Here is a 23,731-nt window from a genome sequence, read left to right on the forward strand (position 1 = left end):
GACCCAAACCCCGCGACCCCAGCCCGAGCGAGGCCTGATTCCTGGGGGAGGGGCTTGATGCTGGCAAGCCCCGCCCCCAGGAATCGGGCCCCGCTCCCGCCGGGGTCATGGGGCTTGGGTCCAGGCCAGAGCCACTGGGGCCGGGGGTGCTTGGCCGGCACTGGGCCGGGTGCGGGCCGGCGTGCTCTGCCGGGGCCCGGGCCGGTGCGCTCGGCCGGAATCGGGGCCGGCTCCCCGTGGCCCGAGCCGACCCGGGCCGGAGTTGCTTGGGCCGGGGGTGCTCAGCCGGCGCCAGGGCTGGGCCAGAGCCGCAGGGCCAGGGCGACACACTCTGCCAGAACCAGGGTCGGCGCCCCGTGGCCTGAGCCAAGCCAACCCGACCCGGAGCCACTCAGGCTGGGGCCGGGGGTGCTTGGCCGGGCCCGGAGCTGCGGGGCCGGGCTGGTGCGCTCGGCTGGAACCGGGGCCGGCGCCCCAGGGTCTGAGCTGAGCCGGAGCCAGAGCTGCCGGGGCCGGAGGGAGCCGCTCGGCCGGGGCCGGACTGAGCCGCGCCTCCCCCCAGCTTACCTGCTGCCGCCTGCCCCTGCGCGGGAAGTCTGAAAACAAGAACATCTGATTCGTGGGAAGCAGGGGAGGGGGAGGAGCAGGGGGTGGAGCGTTCAGGGGAGGGGAGGTGGGGGAAGTGAGCTGGGGGCGGGGTGGACAGCTGCGGGGCCCTCTTAGGCGCGGGGCCCGATTCAGCGGAATCGGCTGAATCAGCCTAAAGCCAGCCCTGGTATTATGGTAGCACCTAGAGGTCCTAACAGAGATTAGGGCCCCACTAGGCAGTGTGCAAACACATAGTAAGGGACAGTCCTTGCCCTAATGACTTTACAATGTAAAGAGACAAGACAAAGGGGATACAACAGACAAGTAGAAGATCAGGAACTGAATTCCTGGCCCCATTAAAGACTCAGTGGAGCCAGGATTTCACCCAGAGAGACTAAGTGACTGGCCCAAGATCCTACAGGGGGTCTGCAGCAGAGCCGGGGATAGAACTAAGGTCTCCTAAGTACCAGGCTAGTGCCTTAAACACAAGACCAGCCTTCCTTCGTTAGTCCTGATATTTTGTTTCACTTTGATCAGAAAGACGTTTATTTTTCCTCCAAGAAAGAAGTTCCCAATTTCTTTCTTTGAAAAAGCACGGGTGGGGTAAAATGCCCAACAGATTTTACATGCCTTTATTGCAGCCACATGAGTTGCTAAACACTATGAGGTTTGCTGCTCTTTTGCTAGACTCAAGAAAAGTCAACGTAACCAGGGTACAACACGAAGCTCCAAATACAGTAAAAGCTGTGCTATCCGGCAAGCTCTATAAACCAGTATTTCTGATCTTCAATGGGGTTGCCAGGTGTCAGGTTTTTGACCTGAATGCCTGATCGAAAAGGGACCCTGGTGGCTCCAGTCAGCATCGCTGACTGAGCCGTTAAAAGTCTGATTGGAGTGGGGCCAGCAGGCTCCCTACTTGGCTTCACGTGGCTCCCTGGAAGTGGCGACATGTCCTTGCTGCTCGTAGACAGAGGAAGGGCCATGGGGGCTCCGTGCGCTGCCCCTGCCCCATCCCATGCACTGACTCTGCAGCTCCCATTGGCCGGAGGCGGCTCCTGCAGGCAGAGGCAGCGCACAGAGCCGCCTGGCTGCACCTCCGCCTAGCAGCAGCAGAGCCCGCGCCACCTCCCGCACCCTAACTCCCAGCCCTGAACCCCCTTGCCGTACCCAAACTCCTTCCCAGAACGTGTGCCCCGTGCCCCAAACCCTGGCCCTGAGCACCCTCCTGCATCCAAATTCCCTCCCTCTTAGTTAACCGGAATTTTTGATTTACTGGCACCCCCAACATGCCGGATAACAAAGCTTTTACTGCACATAGAATCGTAGAAATGTAGGGCTGGAAGGGACCTTTAGAGGTCAGACAGTCCATCCCGCTATGTGCTGAGACAGAACCAAGTAAAACTAGTCCAACCTTCACAGGTGTTTTTTTAACCTGTTCTTAAAAACCCCAATGACGGGGATTCCACAACCTCCCTTGAAAGCCTATTCCAGTACTTAACTATCCTTATAGTTAGAAGGTTTTTCCTAATACCTAACCTAAATCTCCCTTGCTGCAGACTAAGACGATTACTTATTATCCTACCGTCAGAGGACATAGAGAACAATCTATCATTGTCCCTTTTTATAACAGCCTGAGGGTTCTTTTCCCAGACTTCTTTTCTGAAGACTAAATATACCCTGTATTTTTAGCCTTTCCTCATAGGTCAGGTTTTCTAAATCTTTTATCATTTTTGTTGCTCTCCTCTGGACTCTCTCCAATTTGTCCACATCTTTCTACAGTTTGGCGCCCAAAACTGGACATAGCAAGTAGAGCAGGACAATTACCTCCCATGTCTTATATCTGACACTCCTTTTTGGACACCCCAGCATGATATTTGCCATTTTCACAACTGCATCACATTGTTGACTCATAGTCAATCTGTGATCCACTATATCTCCCAAATCCTTTCTGCAATACTACTTAGACAGTTATTCCCCATTTTGTAACTCAGCATTTGACTTTTTCTTCCTAAGGCCTAGTCTACATGGGGGGTGGAGGGGAAATCGATCTAAGTTACGCAACTTCAGTTACGTGAATAACGTAGCTGAAGTCGACGTATTTAGACCTACATGGTGAGTCGACTGCTGCCGCTCCCCTGTCGACTCTCGCGGTGGTGGAGTACAGGAGTCGACGGGAGAGTGCTCGGGGGTCAATTTATTGTGATAAATCGACCCCCACTGGATCGATCGCTGCCCGCCAATCCGGCGGGTAGTGTAGACATACCGTAAGTGTAGTACTTTGTACTTGTCTTTATTGAATTTCATCATTGACCAATTCTCCAATTTATCAATGTCCTGAGTAGAGGAAATACTCTTTCCCAAGGATGGATAGTAGAGGACAAACAGCTGATCTGTTCTTCTGTGTAAAGAAACACTATTTTAGAATCAGCTTTGCATAATGAAAATAATACGCAGCTTGGATTAGACGATAGAAATTTGATTATTTTTTTAAGCAACGGATGTACACACTGTACATACTGGATTTAGAATGTCTTGTTCCTGGATTCAGAAATGTCTCCAGGATAAAAAGGAAAATAATATTTATTACTTGTATTACTGCAGTACCTAATGGCTTCAATCAATATCAGAGTCTCATTGTGGCAGATGCTGTATAAACACTCACTAAGAGACAGTACCTGCCCCAGAGAGCTTTACAATCAAAATAGACAAGACAGAAAAAGAAAGCATTACTATCTCCATTACATGGTAATCTAGTAGGTCTTTTCAAGCTCTCATTTCTATGACCCTAAGCTATCATGGTGTATTTTTTCCAGCTCTCTCAGATCAAATATGTAAATTACACACTTGGATGATGTAGCTGGTGTTGGTGCCCCAAGATAGGCACAGAAATATAGAACTTACAAATGTAGCCCCAGGAGCAGTAACTGTACATCATGCTGCTGTTACATTTCATAGCAGTACTATCAACACAGAGAGCACTCTGTTCAGGATTCAAAACCAAGGCCGTATACACATGAGCAAACTGGAGCTGAAAATTCAAATGACCTGTTGCTGCTGTTCCATAGCACAGGCACTGCCATTAAAAGAAACCAAGCAGCACAAGACCAGAAAATACCATCCAAGCTATAGTTTAAACAGAGGTTGTCATTCACCCTCCAAACCACCCGCCTGATCCATCTTCCACTCCAAGGAGCACAATGATAGGCCCCAGACATAATCTTTTATTATGCTACATTTCTCATCTAGCTGACTTCATTGCGGTAACGTGACTCCAGCCAGCTATGTCCCCTTCGCTTCCCAGGTGTAATCCTCAGCTACGTGACTAGCTGGATAGACCATTGTGAAGACATAGGCCTCAATCCTGCAAAGAGCTGTATGCAGGTGGATTAAGTCAGCGTGTGCAGCAGTCTGCCCTTGCAGAGATCAGTGACATCAATGGGTCCTTAAACAGTAGAGATCACTAGCTCATTACAAACTGGCAAACATGCATCCTGGCAGACTGCCACGTGCAAAGAGGGCACGGCTCAAAATCCTAAATAGTTGGCATTGGCCACAGATTGCAAAGACAAGACTTTGGAATATGTTGGCAACTGACCTCTTCTGGGACAGTCTCTTTCAATGAGATATCTCAATGGGACTTCAAAAATGCCAAGGAAGATTTTTCTATCATTCATTGCATACTTGGCGTGAAACTGATCTCTCTGGTTTCCCCACCCCTCCAACTAATAATGTCTATGATGTAGTCCCATTAGCAGGATCTGAAGGGCACTTAGTGGCATTTTGTTTCTGGTTCCACAAATTGCTTCCTTTACTATTTTTCCAATACCAACTTCACTAAGAAGCTTGGTATCCCATCCCCAGCCACAAGCACAGCTGTGTCTGAACTCTCCCTGCTAACCTACCCCTTCATGTTCATGGTTAGACGGGACTGTTCCATGGCCTCTCTGGATTACAGTCCAGCTACATCACACAGCGTAGTCAAGTGTATATCTTATCCTACCTTCATAGATGAGGATAGAACTGTGCACCTTCTCCAAAAATACAAGCTCTGGCCCCTTCAGCTGAAGCAGAAGCTTTACCAGCTGTTATTAGGGTTTTACACAACACAGGCTGCAGCCACTAGAGGGCAAGATAGTCACACTTAAGCAGGTCTGCCATTCTATCCACCCAAGGACCGTGGTCTACAGTCACTAGACAATGCACTACTAGGTCTCCCACTGAACACTCTTGTTTATTATTTGCTTTACAGTAACACCCTGGGGCCCACCTAGTATCGGAGACGCATTGGACATTTTAGAGTTAATCCTCCTATATTTTTCATAGGCAACACTTCTGCTGCACATCTTTATCCTAAAATGGCCAAGACCAACACACCCTTAACTCTGCTCTTCACAGTACATTCCAAATGCTTTATGGAATTCATTAAATCTGTCCACTACATCAACAGGGCTGACACTGCTTAAGTTCAGGGACCGTGTCCAAATAAAATGGAGTCCAACATGTATCAGTGGGACAGTACAATATCTTGAATGTAGATGCCTCACTGAGTCAGTTCACCATTAAGACATTATTCAGTGCTTTCTCTAGAACACTTGTCCAAACTAGTCACTTAATCCCCTCAATTAGGGATGATATGCAGGCAGTTTTTGTGGTTCTCTGCCAAAACTATCTCCCAGTGCTCCCGTATTACATATTCTGTGCAGCTGTCTGAACTCCTATGGCACTTGCTAAAGGAGCCTTCTGGGACTTTGAACTCTTGTTTCCTGAACTTATTTGTTATTCTTTTAACAAAAAAAGATGACCCAGAAACTGCTTATTCTGAAATACCGATATGTCATTGACCAGCCTCATCTGAAAGCCTATGGACTACCTGTGTCTTTGTTTTTATTTACTCCAGGGTGAGTTTATGCAAATTAAAAAGAATTACATCTTGAGGCAGCACATACAAGTCTGCACAGAGCTCCTCTGATCTTTGTACAAGCATGTATAAAATATAAGTCAAGCAGAAATCCTGGCACACTGGGACTAACAGACTAGCCTTTGCATTTATTTGTGTCTATTATTCTCTTTTCTTCAGTCTGACCATCCCTTGTATTTTTGATCTTTTGCCCATATGACAATAGAAGCTTCTGCTGATGGATGGTGTGGATGTGTATTTCAGTCAACCTTGACCTAAGAGTGCAATGTGGCAGCTCACATTGTGTTGCTCACAGGTATCAAGAGACTGCAGGTCAGATCTCCAGCAGACCAGCCCAGCAATACTGAAGTCAATGGAGCTACAGCTGAGGATCTAGCCCTGCATATTGTTTTCAGTGGCTACAACTAACTGGCTGTCGTTTCTTATGATTCATGCACTGTTTGCATTTGCAATCTGACAATAAATCAATACACAGATATCGCAGACAGGTGCTACACCTCTGAAGGGCTTAATTAGCACCGTTGATCTCCTCCTAGCTGAATGTTCTCTGCATTCCCATAGACACATTTTTGTAACTCAGCATAAATTAACATGCAAAACCCAATCAAGTTTTATCACTCAGTTGGTTACAATGCCTTTATTATTTGTTGGGAGTGCACCCCCGTTTTCATCCTTCTGATTGTTAACACCCTGCCGTTTGCTTGCTTGGCAGAATTTGAACGACGCAGCTCCAGCTCCCAGGAGCATGAAGAGTCCCGAGCGATCTTAGCACAGAAGATTGAAAAAGAAACGGTTGGTAGCAGGAGTTGGGCATCCATAACAGGCAAAGAGATGTGGGGAGAAAGGGAAGAAGTTTGTCCATCATGAACAAATTGTATGTAATTTAATCATTTAAAACTGGCACCTAGATACCCACCACGAGGAGATGGACAAGAGAGAAGATGATGCATAGGTCAGATTGTGCCACGTGTACTCGCCTTACTCCTTGAGTGGTTGGGACTTTTCAAAGAGTGAGGTACTAACTTGATATGGAAAAGAGTGTCCTGATTAGGCCCAGAGATGCTATTCATGCAGTTTATTTTTTCCAGTTGCCTTGCAGTCCCATTTGCAGGTGGTCAGATACCACATTGTTAGATGCACTAGAACAGAAGTGCCTAAACACAGAATTTTGTGCCTGGAAATCATACTGTTAGAAAAAGATCAATTCCACTTTATTTCATGCCTTGATAAATAGCCCCTCCAGGGGCTCTAAGGAAGTGATCAATAGACCCTGGGACTGAGGCCCTGGTGGAAGTTATACTTCAGTGCTTAGGCTCCTAAGTCTGATGCAGTAGCCGCTCTTTTGCCCGGGGTTCAGCATTTTTGTCTCTTTGCTCCATTCACAGCAAACCCTGAACTGCACCCTGGATGACATTGAGGTGTTTGTCGCCCGGCTTCAGAAAGCGGCAGAGGCATTCAAACAGCTGAACCAACGGAAGAAAGGGAAGAAGAGCAAGAAGAAAGCGCCAGCAGGTATAGTCAATCAACCAGCATAATAAGCAAGTGGGTGAACAAGAGGGCTCAGTTAATGACTTGGGAGGAAATCTAAGCTGGCACAAATTGGCATCTTTCTGAAGCCTTCAAGTTCAGGTTCAGTGACATAATACATTCAGCACCATTCTGTAACTCCAGCTTAGTAAGCAGAGATTGCAGCACGGAGAAAAGATGTTCGCCCTGTCTTTATTATGTATGTGCTGCACTGCTAGGGCTCCTGAAATCCAATGAGCCAAATAACCCCTTGTCGTTAAAACCAATTACTTTAATTCATCGGAAATTTGAAAGCATGCTTTGCTCAAATAATCTTTCTTCCCAACTTCTTTTCAGAGGGGGTACTGACTCTTAGAGCAAGGCCTCCAACGGAGGCTGAGTTCATCGACTGCTTCCAGAAAACCAAGCTGGCTCTCAACCTCCTGGTAAGATGCAAATGTATTTCATTCCCTTTCTATGCTGCACTAAGAGTGCTGTATGCCTATAGAACACAACTACTATGCATGTACATTGCAAAACAACTGTGATCTCTCAAAACCAACAGAAAATAATACTGAAGCACCTGCTTTATTTCCTCCTGGTTATTTTACTACAGGGATGGGTGGGACATATTCTAGACTCCTACGTCATAGTCACTTGCTGACAAAATGCTGGTTAAAGCTTTTATATAATGTTTCTTGAGGCAGGTTTCTAATGGTAAAAAGGAGGAAGGTCCAGGCACAAAAATGTTGTCACCACTTTTGACCTGAGCTTCCAGTCAAAGTTCAACCCTGAAGTTTGTTCTGGTAGGGAGGAGAATTGAAGGATGGAGTCCGGTACCTTTGAGGCAATTGTGTTTATTTACACAGAACGCACAAAGTCTGGTTCCCTGAAAACAGGAGGAACCAAACAACAGGAGACAGTGTCCTTGCTCACAGCACCAAACTTCTTTCAGCTGGCACCTCCCCACCGGCATGCTCTCTCTCTCGGCTTTTCCCAGGATTGTGTTACCCGCTGCTTGCCAGGCCGCTGTCTGTCTCGCTATTCCATCCACACACCCTTACCTAAGGGAAATGACCTGTGGAGCACACCGCCCAGATGGTCAGAGTTACTGGGTAGGCTCATGTACCCCCTTTAGTCTTAGGCAGGATGGCTCAGCTGTCTCTCAAAGATATAGTAAATGAGGGGTGGAGATTACAACAGTTTAAATGAGGTTTATCCCAGCCCTCAACTATACGTACATAATTGCAGGCCAACATTTGTGTGAGCACAATAATCACAGCTGTGCACGCAAATAGGCCGTTAGATATCTAGATACTCATTAGTGCACAAGTTAGTGTTTTTGCACATACACTTCCACTTGCTGCTTTTAAAAACATCTGATTAGTTATGCAATCTTTCTACTTCTCTGTTTCGATGGGGGTGCAGGAAAGAAAAGAGGTTGTAAATAGGAAAGAAAGAACCATTGTGCTTTAACATGATTCACATTGGACACTTTATATATAGCGTTACTTTGTATGAGCTCCTAAAATACTGGCCTTGTGAAGTCCATAGGTAACTGAGCATACCCATGCTTCTAATTTTTCGCCCAAATGCTTTATAGAGCTCTTATTTTCCATTTCTCCTCTGGATGAGTTGCCCTGTTACAAACAGTAGAGCCAGGTACTACCAAGCGTGAAGATGTACCAAAAGCTGCTGATTCTGCTTAACTATACATATTAGAAAAGCAGGGTAATGACTCTGTTTGAATGAATTCTGTCATTTCATAGCACTCTAACCAAGCTTGCCCAATGAACCAGATCTAGCAAGATTAGTTTTAAGGAAGTTATTTGCAGAGAAACCACAGACTGTAAACAAGTCTAGGGCAACTGGCAGACCAACTTCAGACTTTTCTACTGCAACTGAATATTAATGCACATTCCCCCACCAGGGAATGAGCTGGCAGTGCCAGCAAACCCCACCACTCCTCCCCCTAGTGACCATCACTTGCGGGGAAGATACCTGGGGCAAACTCTGATAGGATAACTAACACCAAAGGCCAGATTATGAACCCCACCACAAAGCTCACTTTGTGCATCCAGGGCAGCAAGAAGTGTCCATAAAAACTGCGCTAAAGAGGTGGCCGAGGATTCACCTGGAATACAGGAATCCTTAGCTGGCATGGCTGGATTTACCCCAATCTTTCCTGATTCCCTCAGCCAGCAGAGGCTGGGGAGGAAGTATGACAGAAGAGGCAGGGTCGGGGCAGAATTCTGTTCTAGCTGTTAAATCAGTCCTGAAGCTGCTGTTAACTTGTGCTGGAGGCCTGCCCACAATCAAGGGAGGTTTAGATCCACCTTTGCACCACCCCGCCTCTAGGATTAAGCTATAAAGAGGAGGAGGAATTATTTAGTTTGCTCCAGAGAATGAGGGCTCAGGTTAGGAAAAATGGGATGTAATTAAGTGAAGCAAAATGTAGGCTGAATACCAGGGGAAAACACTGAGCTACAAGTTCTGTGAGACTGGGGAATGATGACCTAAGGGAAGTGGTGGAACTACCATCTCTTGAGTCATTTTAAAAAGTCTGGACTGGAGGATATTGTAGGGGACAGTCCTGCACCAATTCTCTAGGAGTGACCTAGTAAGTCTTTTCCATTGCTAATTTTTTCTGACTCTGATAGAATCACTCTGGCTCTTCAACTTTGCCTCATTGGAGGAAAAGTGACACCAGAAGCATCGAGATGTTCCAGTTAGAATGTAAACAGTTTGGGACCAGGGTCAGCTCTGTTAGGCATTTCTACAGTGCCTAGCACAGGGGCGGGCAAACTTTTTGGCCTGAGGGCCGCATCGGGTTTCCAAAATTGTATGGAGGGCCGGTTAGCGGAGGCTGTGCCTCCCCAAACAGCCAGGCATGGCCTGGCCCCGCCCCCTATCCGAACCCCCTGGGATTCCTGCCTAGGGTGACCAGACAGCAAGTGTAAAAAATCAGGACAGGGAGTGGGGACAGGGAGTGGGGGGGGGTAATAGGAGGCTATATAAGAAAAAGACCCAAAAATCGGGACTGTCCCTATAAAATCGGGACATCTGGTCACCCTATTCCTGCCCCATCCAACCCCCCCGTCCCCTGACAGCCCCCGGAACCCCCACCCCTGACTGCCCCCTCCCTCTCATTCCTGACTGTCCCCCGAGACCCCTGCCCCCATTCAACCCTCTGTTCCCCACCCTCTGACCGCCCCGCCCCCTGACCACCACCCCAAACTCCACTGCCCTCTATCCAAACTCCCTGCCCCCTTACCGCACTGCCTGGAACGTCAGAGGCTGGCGGCGCTATGTTGATCTAAATTTCCCTTTAAATAGCGCTTGCCTCAGCATAAATCGATAAAGGCTTGGTCTATACACAGATTTTGTATGGATAAATATGTTAGGAGTGTGAATTAAAAAAAAAAAAAAACAGAATAGTTATGCTGGTACAACTCATAGGATGGATGCAGTTATACCAGCATAAAGGTGCTGTCACAGATGACGGCAGCTCTGCCTGTATTGCCCACTTGTGTTCCAGCCAGGGCACCCACTCCAGGATCCTAGCTCTTCAGTCGTCACCTCACTTGGGAGGACACCTGCATCTCTCTCCTCCTGACAGGGGTTTTTCCAGTCTACACAGTTCCCTGCCTAGACTGTGAATTCCCCAGCAAGTCAGACTGCTTAAGACAGCTTGCATCCATGCGTTGCGTTTTCCTCGGAGGCAATACACAGAAATTGCCCACAATTATACGTTATGACACAGCTCTTTCTAAGCAAGCCCATTTATTCTTAAGGTGAAAGCATTACAGAGAAAACATATTATAGACAATAAAAAAAACCTACACACATGCTAATAAGCTTACCAGAGATCACCCTCAATTCCAGCAAGGGCTCTGGTAAGTGATCAGTCCTTCAAACCGCGCACAGGAGGTTTTTCTATGGCTACAAGTTCATAACAGCTTTTAGTGCAGAACAAGCACACCTACGCATAGGTTTGCCTTTCCTGTATACACTGTGGGTCTTTGATCTTCAGAGGCCATGAATAGCTAATCAGTCAGACAATGGTGCTCTCCTCAGTGAGTAGCTTCAAAAGGTTGAGTCTGGAGGTGGGAATTTTCATTCACCTCCGTCCAGGTGTTTTCTAGGAAACCCACTTAACTTTGTTTGTCCCAAAAATTCCTTCTTGTCTTCATTGTTTAAAATAGTCCTTTGAAGCTCATAACACTTCCCAGAGTTTACACTGGTCATGTCTGCCTCCTAGAGAAGTTGTATACAATTCCACATCCACATATACATTTTGCATTTATAATACAATGGAGTCCAAATCTACTGAAACTTAATTCAGTAAGATCTCCCAAAGCTATTGAAGGAAATTGCCATATCTGTCACAGGTGCCTTAAATCGGTAGAGTTTATTCCTCTTCCCATATGGGAATAGTTATACTGCTAAAAAAGCACCTTTATACCGGTATAACTTCATCCATGCTAGGGGGTTTGTACCACTTTAACTATACTGGCATGGTTAGCTCTATACAACTTGGGGGTTTAGATGAGCCCTTAGTCATAGATACAAACTGCTGCCCTGAGGGAACGTAAAAGGGGAAGTAGCAATGAAAATATTAATAAATTAAACTAGCCCCAGTAGAAACACAGCAATGGCAGAATTCCAGGTTGTGTAACTGCACACGCCTTAGGAGATGTCACTTCACTTAGTAGGCTTATATACATCAATTCTTTTTTACATTTTCTTCTCCACATTAATATTTAAAAACACACACCGCCAGCCTAATGTTACTTAGAACCTACGTAGCACTTCCCCAACATGAATCCGTCCTCACATCACGCTTGGGAATTGGGCAGCTCCATTTTGCATATGGAAACACTGAAGCAGAGAGGTTAAGTGATTTACCCAAGACTGCAGAGTGGGATTCGATGCTAGAGCTGGGACTAAATGCAGCTGTTCCTGGCTCCTAGGGCTGTGCTCAGATGACCTCACCTCTCTCTCACAACAGGATGCATGCAGCAGAAATAATTAAGACTCAAAAATAAGGATTTTAGCACACACAGCGCCGCAGTACCTTGCAGTTCCAGTGAGAGATCTAATTTTCCATTTTAGCAATGCCAACAATTTGTGACAGAGAGAGAAAAAAAAGGAAGCATAAACTGAAGTGATGTCATTACATCTTCCATTGATTGCTGCAAAAATACACTTGATTATCATACTTTAATCCCAGGCATTTCTTCTTCCTTTGCAACACAGCCCATTTCAAAAGGCAGAGCATTTAGGCCTTGTCTATGCTTGGGATTCTACAATCAGTGGCCAAAAACTTTTCTAGATACATTGGTGCAACCCCCCAAATATACACAAGGCCTTCAGCCATGTCTACACTACAGCAAAAAACAGAGAGTCCTGTGGCACCTTTAAGACTAACAGATGTATTGGAGCATAAGGTTTCGTGGGTGAATGCCCACTTCGTCGGATGCATGTCACCCACAAAAGCTTATGCTCCAATACATCTGTTAGTCTTAAAGGTGCCACAGGAGACTCTGTTGCTTTTTACAGACCCAGACTAACACGGCTACCCCTCTGATACTTCATACTACAGCAATGCAGCTGTGCCATAGATGCTAAATCAATCTAAGTTTTAGGTATAACCCAGGCCTCAGTGAAGAATTTTCCCTGTTGGTAATTTGCTGAATACATTTGCAGGGCACCTAGCTCACAATGGGGTCAGATGCCTAAATACCTCTGAAGTTCTAGACCCTTCTCTCTACCCAGGAATTTATGGTTCAGGTTTTCAAAAATGATCAATGCTTTTGGGTTCCCAACTCAAAACACCTTGAAAGGTTGTGATTTTCAGAGGCCAGATGTTTGGCACTTTCTGAAAAATCAGGCCTCTTTATGGGGTCTCAAAATGGACACCAAAGAAAAAAAAAGATTGAGTCACCCAAAATCATTATGTCACTTGGGCTAGGTCTCATGATTGGAAGCTAACCATTTATTTTTTTAGTTCTCAGTCTCTTACAGTAAGGGAAAGTACCAGAAAACAGTAATCTCTCTGTATCACAGAAGATAGGAACCAAAAGCCAGGTTTGGATTAATCTGGGATTCTTCTCTCTTTTCAGGCCAAATTGAGAAAGCATATCCAGAACCCAAGTGCTTCAGAACTAGTGCATTTCCTGTTTGGGCCACTGGAACTGGTAACCCTTTAAATACAATTCTTATTCTTACTAATGTGCCTGTGTAAAAAGTAGCACCAGTAGAGAATAAGAGGCAGACAGAGAGATACTGGACATGATCCGGATAAGGGAAGGTGCGCCAGTATTAGGTGTACACGTGCAAGGTAAGAAGTTACGAGCAGCACAGGGAGCATAGAACCTGATCCTGCATTAGTGATCACCATTGTAGCAATGGAAATCATGGGCTTGTAGTTCCCCAAATTATCCCAGAATACTAGCAGGTGCAAATGTAACCACTGTTTGGGGCATGTTGTGTGTTCTCCAGAGTCTAGTACAGCTCCTGCTCACAAGATTTAGTCCTTTAGTTCAAACTATAGTCTTGTGTTCTTAGCATTGGCAGTCCCTGATCATGACCAAGATGGCAGCCATTGCAGAAAGTCAGAGGAGCAGTACATAGCCAAGCACCTCACTTGCTAGATTAGGACAGCACTGAAACCCCATTTCCTCAAAGACACCAATCACCTATTTTTAGCCAGGGCACTTGCAGGGAGCATATGGGGATTCAGACTATCGTGCAAAACTGCACAACGAATTCACAGCCAAACCTTGAAACAGCGCAACATTCATCTGGGTTCAGGTTTAATTACAAACTTGAATGTGGCTCAAACTATTCACTAGGGTTGCGAGCCTTTTCAGACTTAGGGCCTACGGTCATGAGAACAAAATATGGTTCCAATATGGAGTGGTCCTGGGCCCCAATTTCAAGCAAATATCACTCAATACTTGCCCTGAAATACTATGAGAGATTCCCAGTTTCAACAAGAAACCCAGAGCAATTGATTTTCAGTTTGAGATTGTGGGATTTGTTCATGAAGTGAAAGTTTGTAACTGGCATTGTGTGTATGTGACCTAGATCATCCATAGCTGTGGAGGCCCTGAACTCGCAAGGTCTGTCGTCAGCCCGCTTCTCTCTAAAGACACCACAGATTTCCTGAGAGGACACCTGACACCGAAAGAGATGACGCTCTGGGAGTCCATTGGAGAGACATGGACCAGATCCAGGTGAGAGTTGGGCGGGGCAAAGGGACAATCAGCAGATTTCCAAGTTCTAAGAACATTTCAGAGCAGCATTTCACTTCTGTAGCCCGTTCAGGAGGGCTGAGCGTGAGGGCAGGATTTTGTCCAACAGGCTGAAAAACTAGGGCCCTGATTCACTGTTGTCCTGCACCTGTGTGGCTATTTACACCCTCTGCACTGATGTAAGTAATGTCAGCGGGTACCGGGCAATGGGGACTTGGGTCCTAGAAATGGATCATTTGAGGATCTCACTCTGCATATAATTTTTCCCCCCCATCTTCTAAGAGCGGAATGGCCTAGAGAGTCTGCTGTCCCAACCTACATCCCAAAGTTCCGCAATGGATGGGAGCCACCCCTGGAAATCTTCCGCGGAGCCCCATGGGAAATAGACATTGGACATTTACAAGAAGAGGTAGGTCTCATGCCTCAAGTCATCTTCCTTTTCTACCAACTTACTCGGCCAGCAGGCCAAATCCTCTGCTATCCCAGTTTACACCAGCTACAGATCTGGTCCTGTATTTCGAAGCTGACCTCAGGGACAAATGCCAGGTTCACAGCAAGAGCCTTGCTGTTTTTCAGCTGGGTTGATGCAGACGTGAGATCTACTGACTTTCTTGAGATGAGGCAATGGGCTTTATTCTCCACTCCATTACTGCAGTGAAATGCCATTGAATTCAGTGGAGTTCACCAGTTTTATGCTGGTGTGAGCAGGGAATCAGGTGCAAAGAGTCAGTAGGTTGGTTGGATTAGAACCCAGGTTCCTAGCTCTCTGTTGCCAGTACTAAATCTCATAGGGCAGGTCTGCACTGCAAAAAAAACTCAACCCCCAAAAACCTGCACAGTGAATCTCAGAGCCCGGCTCTATAGATTCAGGCTCACACTCTGGTACTAAAAATAGCAGTGTAGATGTTCCAACTCGGGCTCTGAGAACCATCCCCATTGCTGGGTTTCAGAACTCACGCAGGAACATCTAGTGCTATTTTTATAGCTGTAGTGCAAGCCCGAGTCTGTAGACCTGGGCTCTGAGACTCATTGCAGTGGGTGTTTTTTCAGTGTAGACTTACCCATAGGCTATACACTGTACAGAGCAGAGGCCTGTCACTGCGCAGCTTGCTGGCTTGCCCTGTTGCTGTAACCCTCTTAGCAAGTTATTCTTGATTCTTCCTGAAAATAACAGGCTCTGGCTAGAGAATGTTGGACTTATTTTTTACCGGACCCTGGAGCTGTCATGATCAGCAGCAATATTTTAATCCAGAAATCCAGTTACCATCTACAGTATCCTGGCCTCTTCAGCAGTAGCCCACGAATCACACCATACTTCATGGGTGGTTGTGCCGCCATCAGGTGCTTCCCAAATATACAAAATATTGGTTGACCTAACTGTGCTACAGTGGAGTTTGTGATGGAGTCTGAAATACAGTAAATGGGTCAATCCAGAGCTGAATTCGTTCTTACTTATCTGAATAAACTATAGAAACTCGGAAGTACATTCATGGATTTTAAGGCCAGAAGGGAACACTATGATCAGCCAGCCTGACCTGTATGACACAGATCTTAGCATTTCATCCAGCAAAGGGAATTATTCTTCCCTACAATGTAAGCAAGCCACAAGGAAGCAAAATAACTTGTGCTTCCTCTAGAGCAGGGGTCGACAACCTTTGGCACGTGGATCTCCAGGGTAAGCACCCTGGCGGGCCGGGCCGGTTTCTTTACCTGCCGCGTCCGCAGGGTCGGCAGATTGCGGCTCCCACTGGCCGCGGTTTGCCGCTCCAGGCCAATGGGGGTGGCAGGAAGCGGCGCAGGCCGAGGGATGTGCTGGCCACCACTTCCCGCCGCCCCCATTGGCCTGGGATGGCGAACCGTGGCCAGTGGGAGTCACAATTGGCCGAACCTGCAGATGCGGCAGGTAAACAAACCAGCCCGGCCTGCCAGGGTGTTTACCCTGGCGAGCCACGTGCCAAAGGTTGCCAACCCCTGCTCCAGAGCATCTCTTTTTGAAAGACAGCCAATCTCGATTTAAAGACTCCAGGCGATGATAAGTTTACAACTACCACCTTCCTGTATCTGATGCAGATTTACTCTCTTTTAGTAACACTATGACTCCATTTTACCTTTCCAGCTGTCATCAGCCAATGGATATCCCTATCGTAACTCATCGATAAAACGTGGACAGACACCTGATCAAACACAAGCAGTTACTCAACATGTAAATAGGTAATGTACTAGTCCCGGTGTTTAGCACAATGGAGCCTTGATCCTTGATTGGTGGCCCCAAGCATTATCACAATACAAAAATAAATACACCACTACCTTGATATAACGCGACCCAATATAACACGAATTCAGATATAACGTGGTAAAGCAGTGCTCCGGGGGGGCGGGGCTGCGCACTCCGGTGGATCAAAGCAAGTTCAATATAACGCGTTTTCACCTATAACGCGGTAAGATTTTTTGGCTCCTGAGGACAGCGTTATATTGAGGTAGACGTGTACTAAAATATTCCCGCCCCCTCCCCCTGGTACCTCTTTGCTATCATTAATTCATGCTAGTTGTCTACATCCAGAGATGCATGAATAATTATTCATGCATATACTGCCTGCCTGAAAAGCATTTTAATCAGCACATATGCAAGGAAATGGGTTACACCCAAGTGTATTTCATCTTTGTAGAGGAAGAATTATCAGCTGATTTGTCAGTCAGTCAATATGCTTTTATTTCAGACCATCATGCTGACATTAAGAAGTTGGTGGAGGTTCTGTTTCCCTGCATATTAGCCTGTGTTTGGGATATTCTGTTGCAATGTTTGTTGAAGTGGAATAGTTGTATGGCTACAGAAGTTAGTTTGCGCCTTTACATTCATTCCCCCTGGTATTACGTGTTTAGGGAAAAACACTTTAAGGATAGAATACATGCAAAAACCTACAGCTGGTCAAGATTTTTCTGCTGAGATTTTTGTTGTTGAACAATGCAGTATTTTGCAAAAAAAAAAAAAGTAGTGTGATTTCAACAATATTTTTGATTTTTAATGAAAAATTCCAAATAAAAAATGTTTTGTTTGAAATGGGAATTTTCGTTTTGCTTTTTGACAAACCAAAATTGTTTCAGATTCCTCTCCCCCCATCAATAAATTGAAACTTTCCCCAAAATATTCTAAATGAAGTAGTTTTGTTAAAAAAAAAAAAAAAATTCAACCAGCTCTATATAACGGCTAGGCATTTATTATTATTACCACATCATCTTATTCTAGTATCTGTTGTGATTTAAAAAACTATTTGTCATGGAGATGAGGATGGCCAACCCCAGAACTCCAGAGCTGAAACCCCCAGATCCAAACTCTGGAAAAGCTCAGATCTGAATCAGATCTAAACTTCAGGATTCAGAATTTTTTCTAATGAGCCAAACCAGAAAGCCAGATGTGATATTCTCCTCTCCCTCCTCCCGTGCCGCCTCCCAACTCAACGCAGGAGTTTGGGAAAATTCAAATGCCATCAACTATATTAGGTAGTTCCAGTTAACTGGAAATCAATTAACACATTATAAACTCTGGTGTAGACTGAGGTCAGGACTACACTGCAGATCTATATCGCTATAACCACCTCGCTCAGGGATTTGAAAAATCCACATTCCTGAGCGATGCAGTTATACCGAACAAGCCCCCCCATGTACACAGCCCTATGTTGATGGAAGAGCTTCTCCCATTGATATTGCTACCATCTCTCAAGGAGGTGGATTAACCGTCTCCCAAGGAGCTGCACTGCTGTAGCACTGTATGTGACGACAGGCCCACATTCAAGAAAAGCATGTGGCCCACTGCATTCCACCTTTTATAGCCAGAATAGGGAGTTCTTTGGTAGGAATTACAAATCAGTTAAGTACATTAATAATTATTTTTATTTTGCAGTGTTTTATTGATAGAACATCAATTTGCAGCAGCCACAGTTATAAAAGAAATCTCTCTTAAAAAGTTTTGGTGCATGAAAAATTTATTCTTACAGACATTTAGTTCTTTTATCAGTAAATTTCCACAAGCAGGCTTTATGTTTCTCTCATGTTACCAGCTTATCCACCTTTCAGATAGGATTATATTTAGCAGCATCTATGACACAGCTGTAGTCATATAGGCCTTGATTCCAGCTAAGCACATGCTTAAGTACTTTCCTGAATCAGGGCCAGGTCTACGCTAAAAAAGGTTTGCTGGTAGAACCTTCCTAGTGTAAACACAGCTTGTTCTGGCAAAAAAAGCTTTATACAAATACCCTGAGCAAAATAAGCTATACAAGCAAAAGCACTAGTGTGCGTGTGTGTGCATGCGCCACACACACACACACCCCACCCCTCCGCCCGCTTAGCTGGCACTGCTATACCAGCAAAAGTTTTACTGTAAACCTGGTCTTAGTAATGGTGGGCAAAAAACCTGCTGCGGGTTCCTCTGCAGTTAAACTCCTCAAGTGCCAGCCCTTCCCCTGGTGACTCACTTTGCTGCTGGCATGATACAAAAATACAACTCAAACATTCCTCCCTCTCCCTGCCTTCAGGGCAACTGCTGGGAAAGGTTACCACTCCCTTTCCTGTCTAGTAGATTCAGGCTGCCAATGAATTGATTCCAAACCCCAGCCAACACCACAGATTTGCTATTGACATACTATACAAGGCTATAATTATTATGACAATTTATTGCCTGGGGAACACAAGTTCTCCCAAGCAAGGAAGACTAGAGGCAACATCTTATGACAGACCTCTCAGCTGTCTCTCTGTAGGCCACTGCTCACATAAGCATATATGAATATATGTTCCATTTCAAGAGCCATCATCTTTTGTACTTGGCATAGACCTTCCAGTTACCAGTTTTTGAGCGGGGAGGGGGTGGTTGGGACATACTAGAATAATAATAATAATAATAAAAAAAAAAAAATCATGACACTGAGGATGTGTTTCCATAACAACATGCTAGTTATAAGCCAATCAAAAGTTAGGATTGTGTGGGAAACAAACCTTTTGGGGAAGAACTATTACTAGACGCTCCAAAACCACACAATGGGCTGGGTGTCAATATCTAGACAAACAGAGAGAGAGAGAGAGAGAGAGAGTGTGTGTGTGTGTGTGTGTGTTTGGGCCAAATTCTCAGCTGGCATTCATCAATGGAGCTACACCTGCTTCCGTTTATATCAGCATAGCTCCACTGGAGGAGAATTTGGCCTGCTTATTTTACACTCCCTATAAAGACTGAAAGCTCCCAGCCATCTGCATTGCATAGCCACACAGACCTGAAGATCCATAGAGAAAACATCTTCCTGGTTCTAGTTTACACCATTTAAACATGGTAGCTTCCCCCTCCCCAAGATAAGGAGCCTGCTTCTATCTTGAGAAGTCATTTACCCGGTGCAGGGTGGTAGTGTTTTACACCCATTTTGCACATGTGTAAATGGCTACCCAGGGTGCCAAGGCACTATAGAATCAGGCCCATGAAGTCTACTCAGATTTGTGGCATGAACAGCTGACATGCTCTGGTTGGCTGGCTACTATAACTGTGTTTCAGTACAGTAAATTCAAGGGTTTTCTGTGTCTCCACAACATTTCCTTAGTCCTCACTTCAGCATAGAAACTACTAAATGGAGAACAAAACTGTCTTTTTGTATGAGTCTGCTTTCATCAACCTCACAGCTATGAACTGGTCATTGGTTGAAGAGCCTGCACTTTGCATTTGTGCAGGACTTTTTACTGTAATGTGATGAAAATTTGTTCACTTCCTGGTCACAAGTAAATGCGACTTGTCCAGGGCCATTGCCCCATTAACAATCTACAGTCTCTTTAGCTGCATGCTAACGTAGTTACTACAAATACCAGTTCCTCCAGCACTGACATTATTGACATGGCTGTCAGAGGAGCCCTGATTATAACCTCATTTTGTCTCTTGAAGGAATTTCGAGGCACAGGGGCTGGCCCAGCCGAAGAAATATGCCAAAATCCGCTATGATTTCACTGCTCGAAATGCCAATGAACTCTCAGTGCTGAAGGATGAAGTCCTGGAGGTAAATTAATAAACTCAGGAGCAAATCTTTATAGTCCCTGCTTTCTAGAGAGGGAAAGAAGATGCACCAAGAGACTGAAAAATCCCAAATAGTTTTCCTCTGGAAGTTCTGAATGGCAACATGACATTTCATTCGGATAATAAGCTTTAAATTGGAGTAAGAAAAGGACGGCTGGTACTTTTCTAGTGCCTTAGCACATGGGTTTAGCTGAGATTTGAGATCAAACTCTGGTTTAAAAAACAGCAGCAAAGAAAAGAAACCCATATCATTATAATACAATGTCTGACAACATACTGAGCCCAATTTCCAAGCACAGGGCTCAGCCTTGCAGCACTGAGCACTCTGGCCTGAATGCAGCAAAGCACTGAAACCTTTGCTTAATATGCTCACCTTTAAGCATGTGAGTAGCCCCACTAAAATTCATTGTTTGCTGCAAGAAGGGTCTTTCTGCCTTAAATTTCAGTATGATGGTGAACTGGGGGACTATTTTCCACTAAAACGTAACACAGAATTTTTAACCATCATCAGTCTTCCTCATTGTGACACACTTCGCTGTCACAAAATACATGATATGACTTTAGTCTACATGTTAAAGCTACATTGGATTAAGAGACAGACTTCTGTTAAATATGTATTTGGAATCATTGTACGGTTGCATCACATTGGGTTAGCAAATTTGTAGAGTAGAAAAACTGACATTTTAAAACCTGGTTTCTCAAATATAATTATATTAAAATCTTAATGCAAATAAACACTGAAACACAGGCATATGGTTCAGAAATCTTTGGGTTAAGGACAGTTTTCACACACGATTTTTTAATCAGAGTTCAAAATAGAACAAGCCTGTAAGAAGAGACAGGTGATGACGCAAAGAGGAAGATATTTTAATAAAAATACACCATCTTTTCCCTGTCCTGTTTATATAATGGATGGGCTGTAATCAGGTTACACGAAAATCCTGCCGGCATTTTTCCACCTCTGGCAGGATTCATGTTGAAGAGCATTTTTTTTTTTAATGCAAAAGCAAGGCAAGCATTTCTGGACACCATGATCTCTCTCATCAACTAAAGCTTTAAAAAACAACATGCAAATTAAGCAGGAGCTAGGGGTTCCTAAGGACACTAGATACATTTTTCCTCAGCGTTGTTGCCCAATAGACCACTATTACAATTGTTTTATCAATCCTTTTCAGGGAGTGTTTATTAATACGACATTGGAATTTAATGTTACATGAATCTGTTGCCGTTTCCTTGCCTGTATTACAAAACTCCCATATAATTATGTGTGCTTTTTCCACTGCAAGCCCATGTGAAGATGTGACATTTTTGTTACCTTGCACGTGTCATGAATACCTGATGGTCTCAATGGCTGAATTACTTTTTCCCCTCACAGGTGTTGGAAGATAATAAGCAGTGGTGGAAACTGCTAAACCGGAGCGGGCAGGCTGGTTATGTCCCCTATAACATCCTGGATGTGGTGAAACTGGAAGATTATGAACAGCTCTATAGTCAGGTGATGTTTCATTGGTGATCAGCTGCAGTGCATAATCAGCCTCTGCTTATGGCTAGCTTCAGCAGGCATAAAAAAAAAGGATGGGTGGGTGGAGAAGATACCTGTAGACCTCTTAATACACCCTCTCCCTGACTGTATAGGTTTTTATGAGTTGTGCTGTCCTCACAACTAAATGTTATTAGGAAGTTAATTCTCTATTTAGACACCTCACAGCTGGTGTAGAGGGTGGAGTGATAAAGTAAAGCTCCACAATGAAGACCCAATTAAGCTTTCAGCAGAAAGCCAGAAACCTCTGTGAAAACAGCTTCTGGGCCCTGGGAGGAGATACAGCCCCACACTCAGTTGCTAGAGGATTAGGTTATAGCTTGAGACAGGATTTTTCTCTTTATGTACAATCCTGTAGTTTCTTCGTTTTCATAGATGTGCCCTACACCAGAGGTTCTCAACCTTTTTCTTTCTAAGTTCCCCTCCCCCCATATACTATAAAAACTCCACGGCCCACCTGTACCACAATAACTGGTTTTCTGCATATAAAAGCCAGGGCCAATGTTCAGGGGTACCAATCAGGGCAATGTCCTGGGGCCCCATGCCACAGGTGCCCCCGCGAAGCTACATTGCTCAGGCTTCAGCTTCAGCCCTGGATGGCGGGGCTCAGGGACCTGGGCTTCAGACCCACGCGGTGGGGCTTCAACTTTCTGCCCTGGGCCCCAGCGAGTCTAATGTTAGCCCTGCTTGGAGGCCCTCCTGAAACCTGCTCAGGGGCCCCGGACCCCTAGTTGAGAACCACTGCCCCACACCACCAAGAAAAATCTCAGAGAAGCCATACTCGCTTAGCAAAAGGCCTGAGTCATCATTGCTCTGCACTGTGTTGTCACTGACTCCATTGCAACGTGGGAGTAAAACGCTACCAGCTGTGACTCAATGGCATTTCACAACCACCGTGCACTGGTTGAAATCCCTGTGCAAGCTGCAGGGTAATAATGAATCAGACCTTTGGTTTTGTTCCTGAGTCAGCTAGCCCCCTCCACCAGCTTGCAGACATTTTGCACATATCTAGGCTCCATTCCAGGATCTCAAAGTAATTTAGAGATGTTAATGAACTAGCCCTTGTAATGTTGCTGGGAGGGTGGGTCATTATCATGACCATCACAGGCATAATGACATGAGGAAACAGGCACAAAGCCCCAGATTCTCAAAGGAATTTAGGCACACAACTCTCATTGAAATCAGTGGGAATTAGGTGCCTAAATACCATTAAGGATCTGGGCCAAGGTGTTTAAGGATCTGATTTCATGGGGACTAAGCCCCTGCAGCTTCCATTGATTTGACCTGGAGCGGTGGGTACTCAGAACTTCTAAGAATCAGGTCTTAAGGCCCCGATCTTGCAAACACTTATGCAGGTGCTTAACTTTACTACTGTGAGTAGTCCCACTGAAAGGAAGAGGTCACTCACCAAGTCAGTGACAGAGCTGCTAATAGCATCTAGCTCTCCAACTTCCTAGTCCTGTGGCTTAACCACTAGATTACGTCACCCCCTGTCAAGATACCCTCATGGTCATCTGTTCTCTCTTCTGTTATTACTAATTATTAATTAACTTTTATATTGTGGTAAACATGAGAGCCAGGGGCAGCTCTATGTTTTTTGCCGCCCCAACCACAGCAGTCAGGCGGCCTTCGGCAGCATGCCTGAGGGTGGTCTGCGGTCACGCGGATTCGGCGGCGTTTCTGCGGGTGATCTGCTGGTCCTTTGGCTTCCGCGTACCCGCCGCCGAATTGCCACCAAAACCGCAGGACCGGTGGACCTCCCGCAGGCACGCCACCAAAGGCTGCCTGACTGCCGCCCTCACAGCGACCGGCAGACCGCCCCTTGCAGCTTGCCGCTCCAGGCACGCGCTTGCTGTGCTGGTGCCTGGAGCCACCCC

General features: G+C 45.5%; 1 protein-coding gene across 1 annotated transcript in view; it reads left to right on the forward strand.

Moving 5' to 3' along the window:
* EPS8L2 (EPS8 like 2) overlaps nt 1–23,731 on the forward strand; it is a gene marked incomplete in the record, with an annotated part of 120,528 nt that overhangs the window by 88,761 nt on the left and 8,036 nt on the right. Inside the window, 9 exon segments of the mRNA XM_034770404.1 lie at nt 6,219–6,298; nt 6,892–7,018; nt 7,370–7,458; nt 13,138–13,212; nt 14,105–14,253; nt 14,554–14,680; nt 16,388–16,482; nt 20,186–20,297; nt 21,690–21,809. Of these exon segments, the coding sequence (XP_034626295.1) occupies nt 6,219–6,298; nt 6,892–7,018; nt 7,370–7,458; nt 13,138–13,212; nt 14,105–14,253; nt 14,554–14,680; nt 16,388–16,482; nt 20,186–20,297; nt 21,690–21,809 (974 nt within the window).

This window comes from Trachemys scripta, chromosome 4 (genome assembly GCF_013100865.1).
Source record: "Trachemys scripta elegans isolate TJP31775 chromosome 4, CAS_Tse_1.0, whole genome shotgun sequence".
Lineage (NCBI taxonomy): Eukaryota > Metazoa > Chordata > Testudines > Emydidae > Trachemys > Trachemys scripta.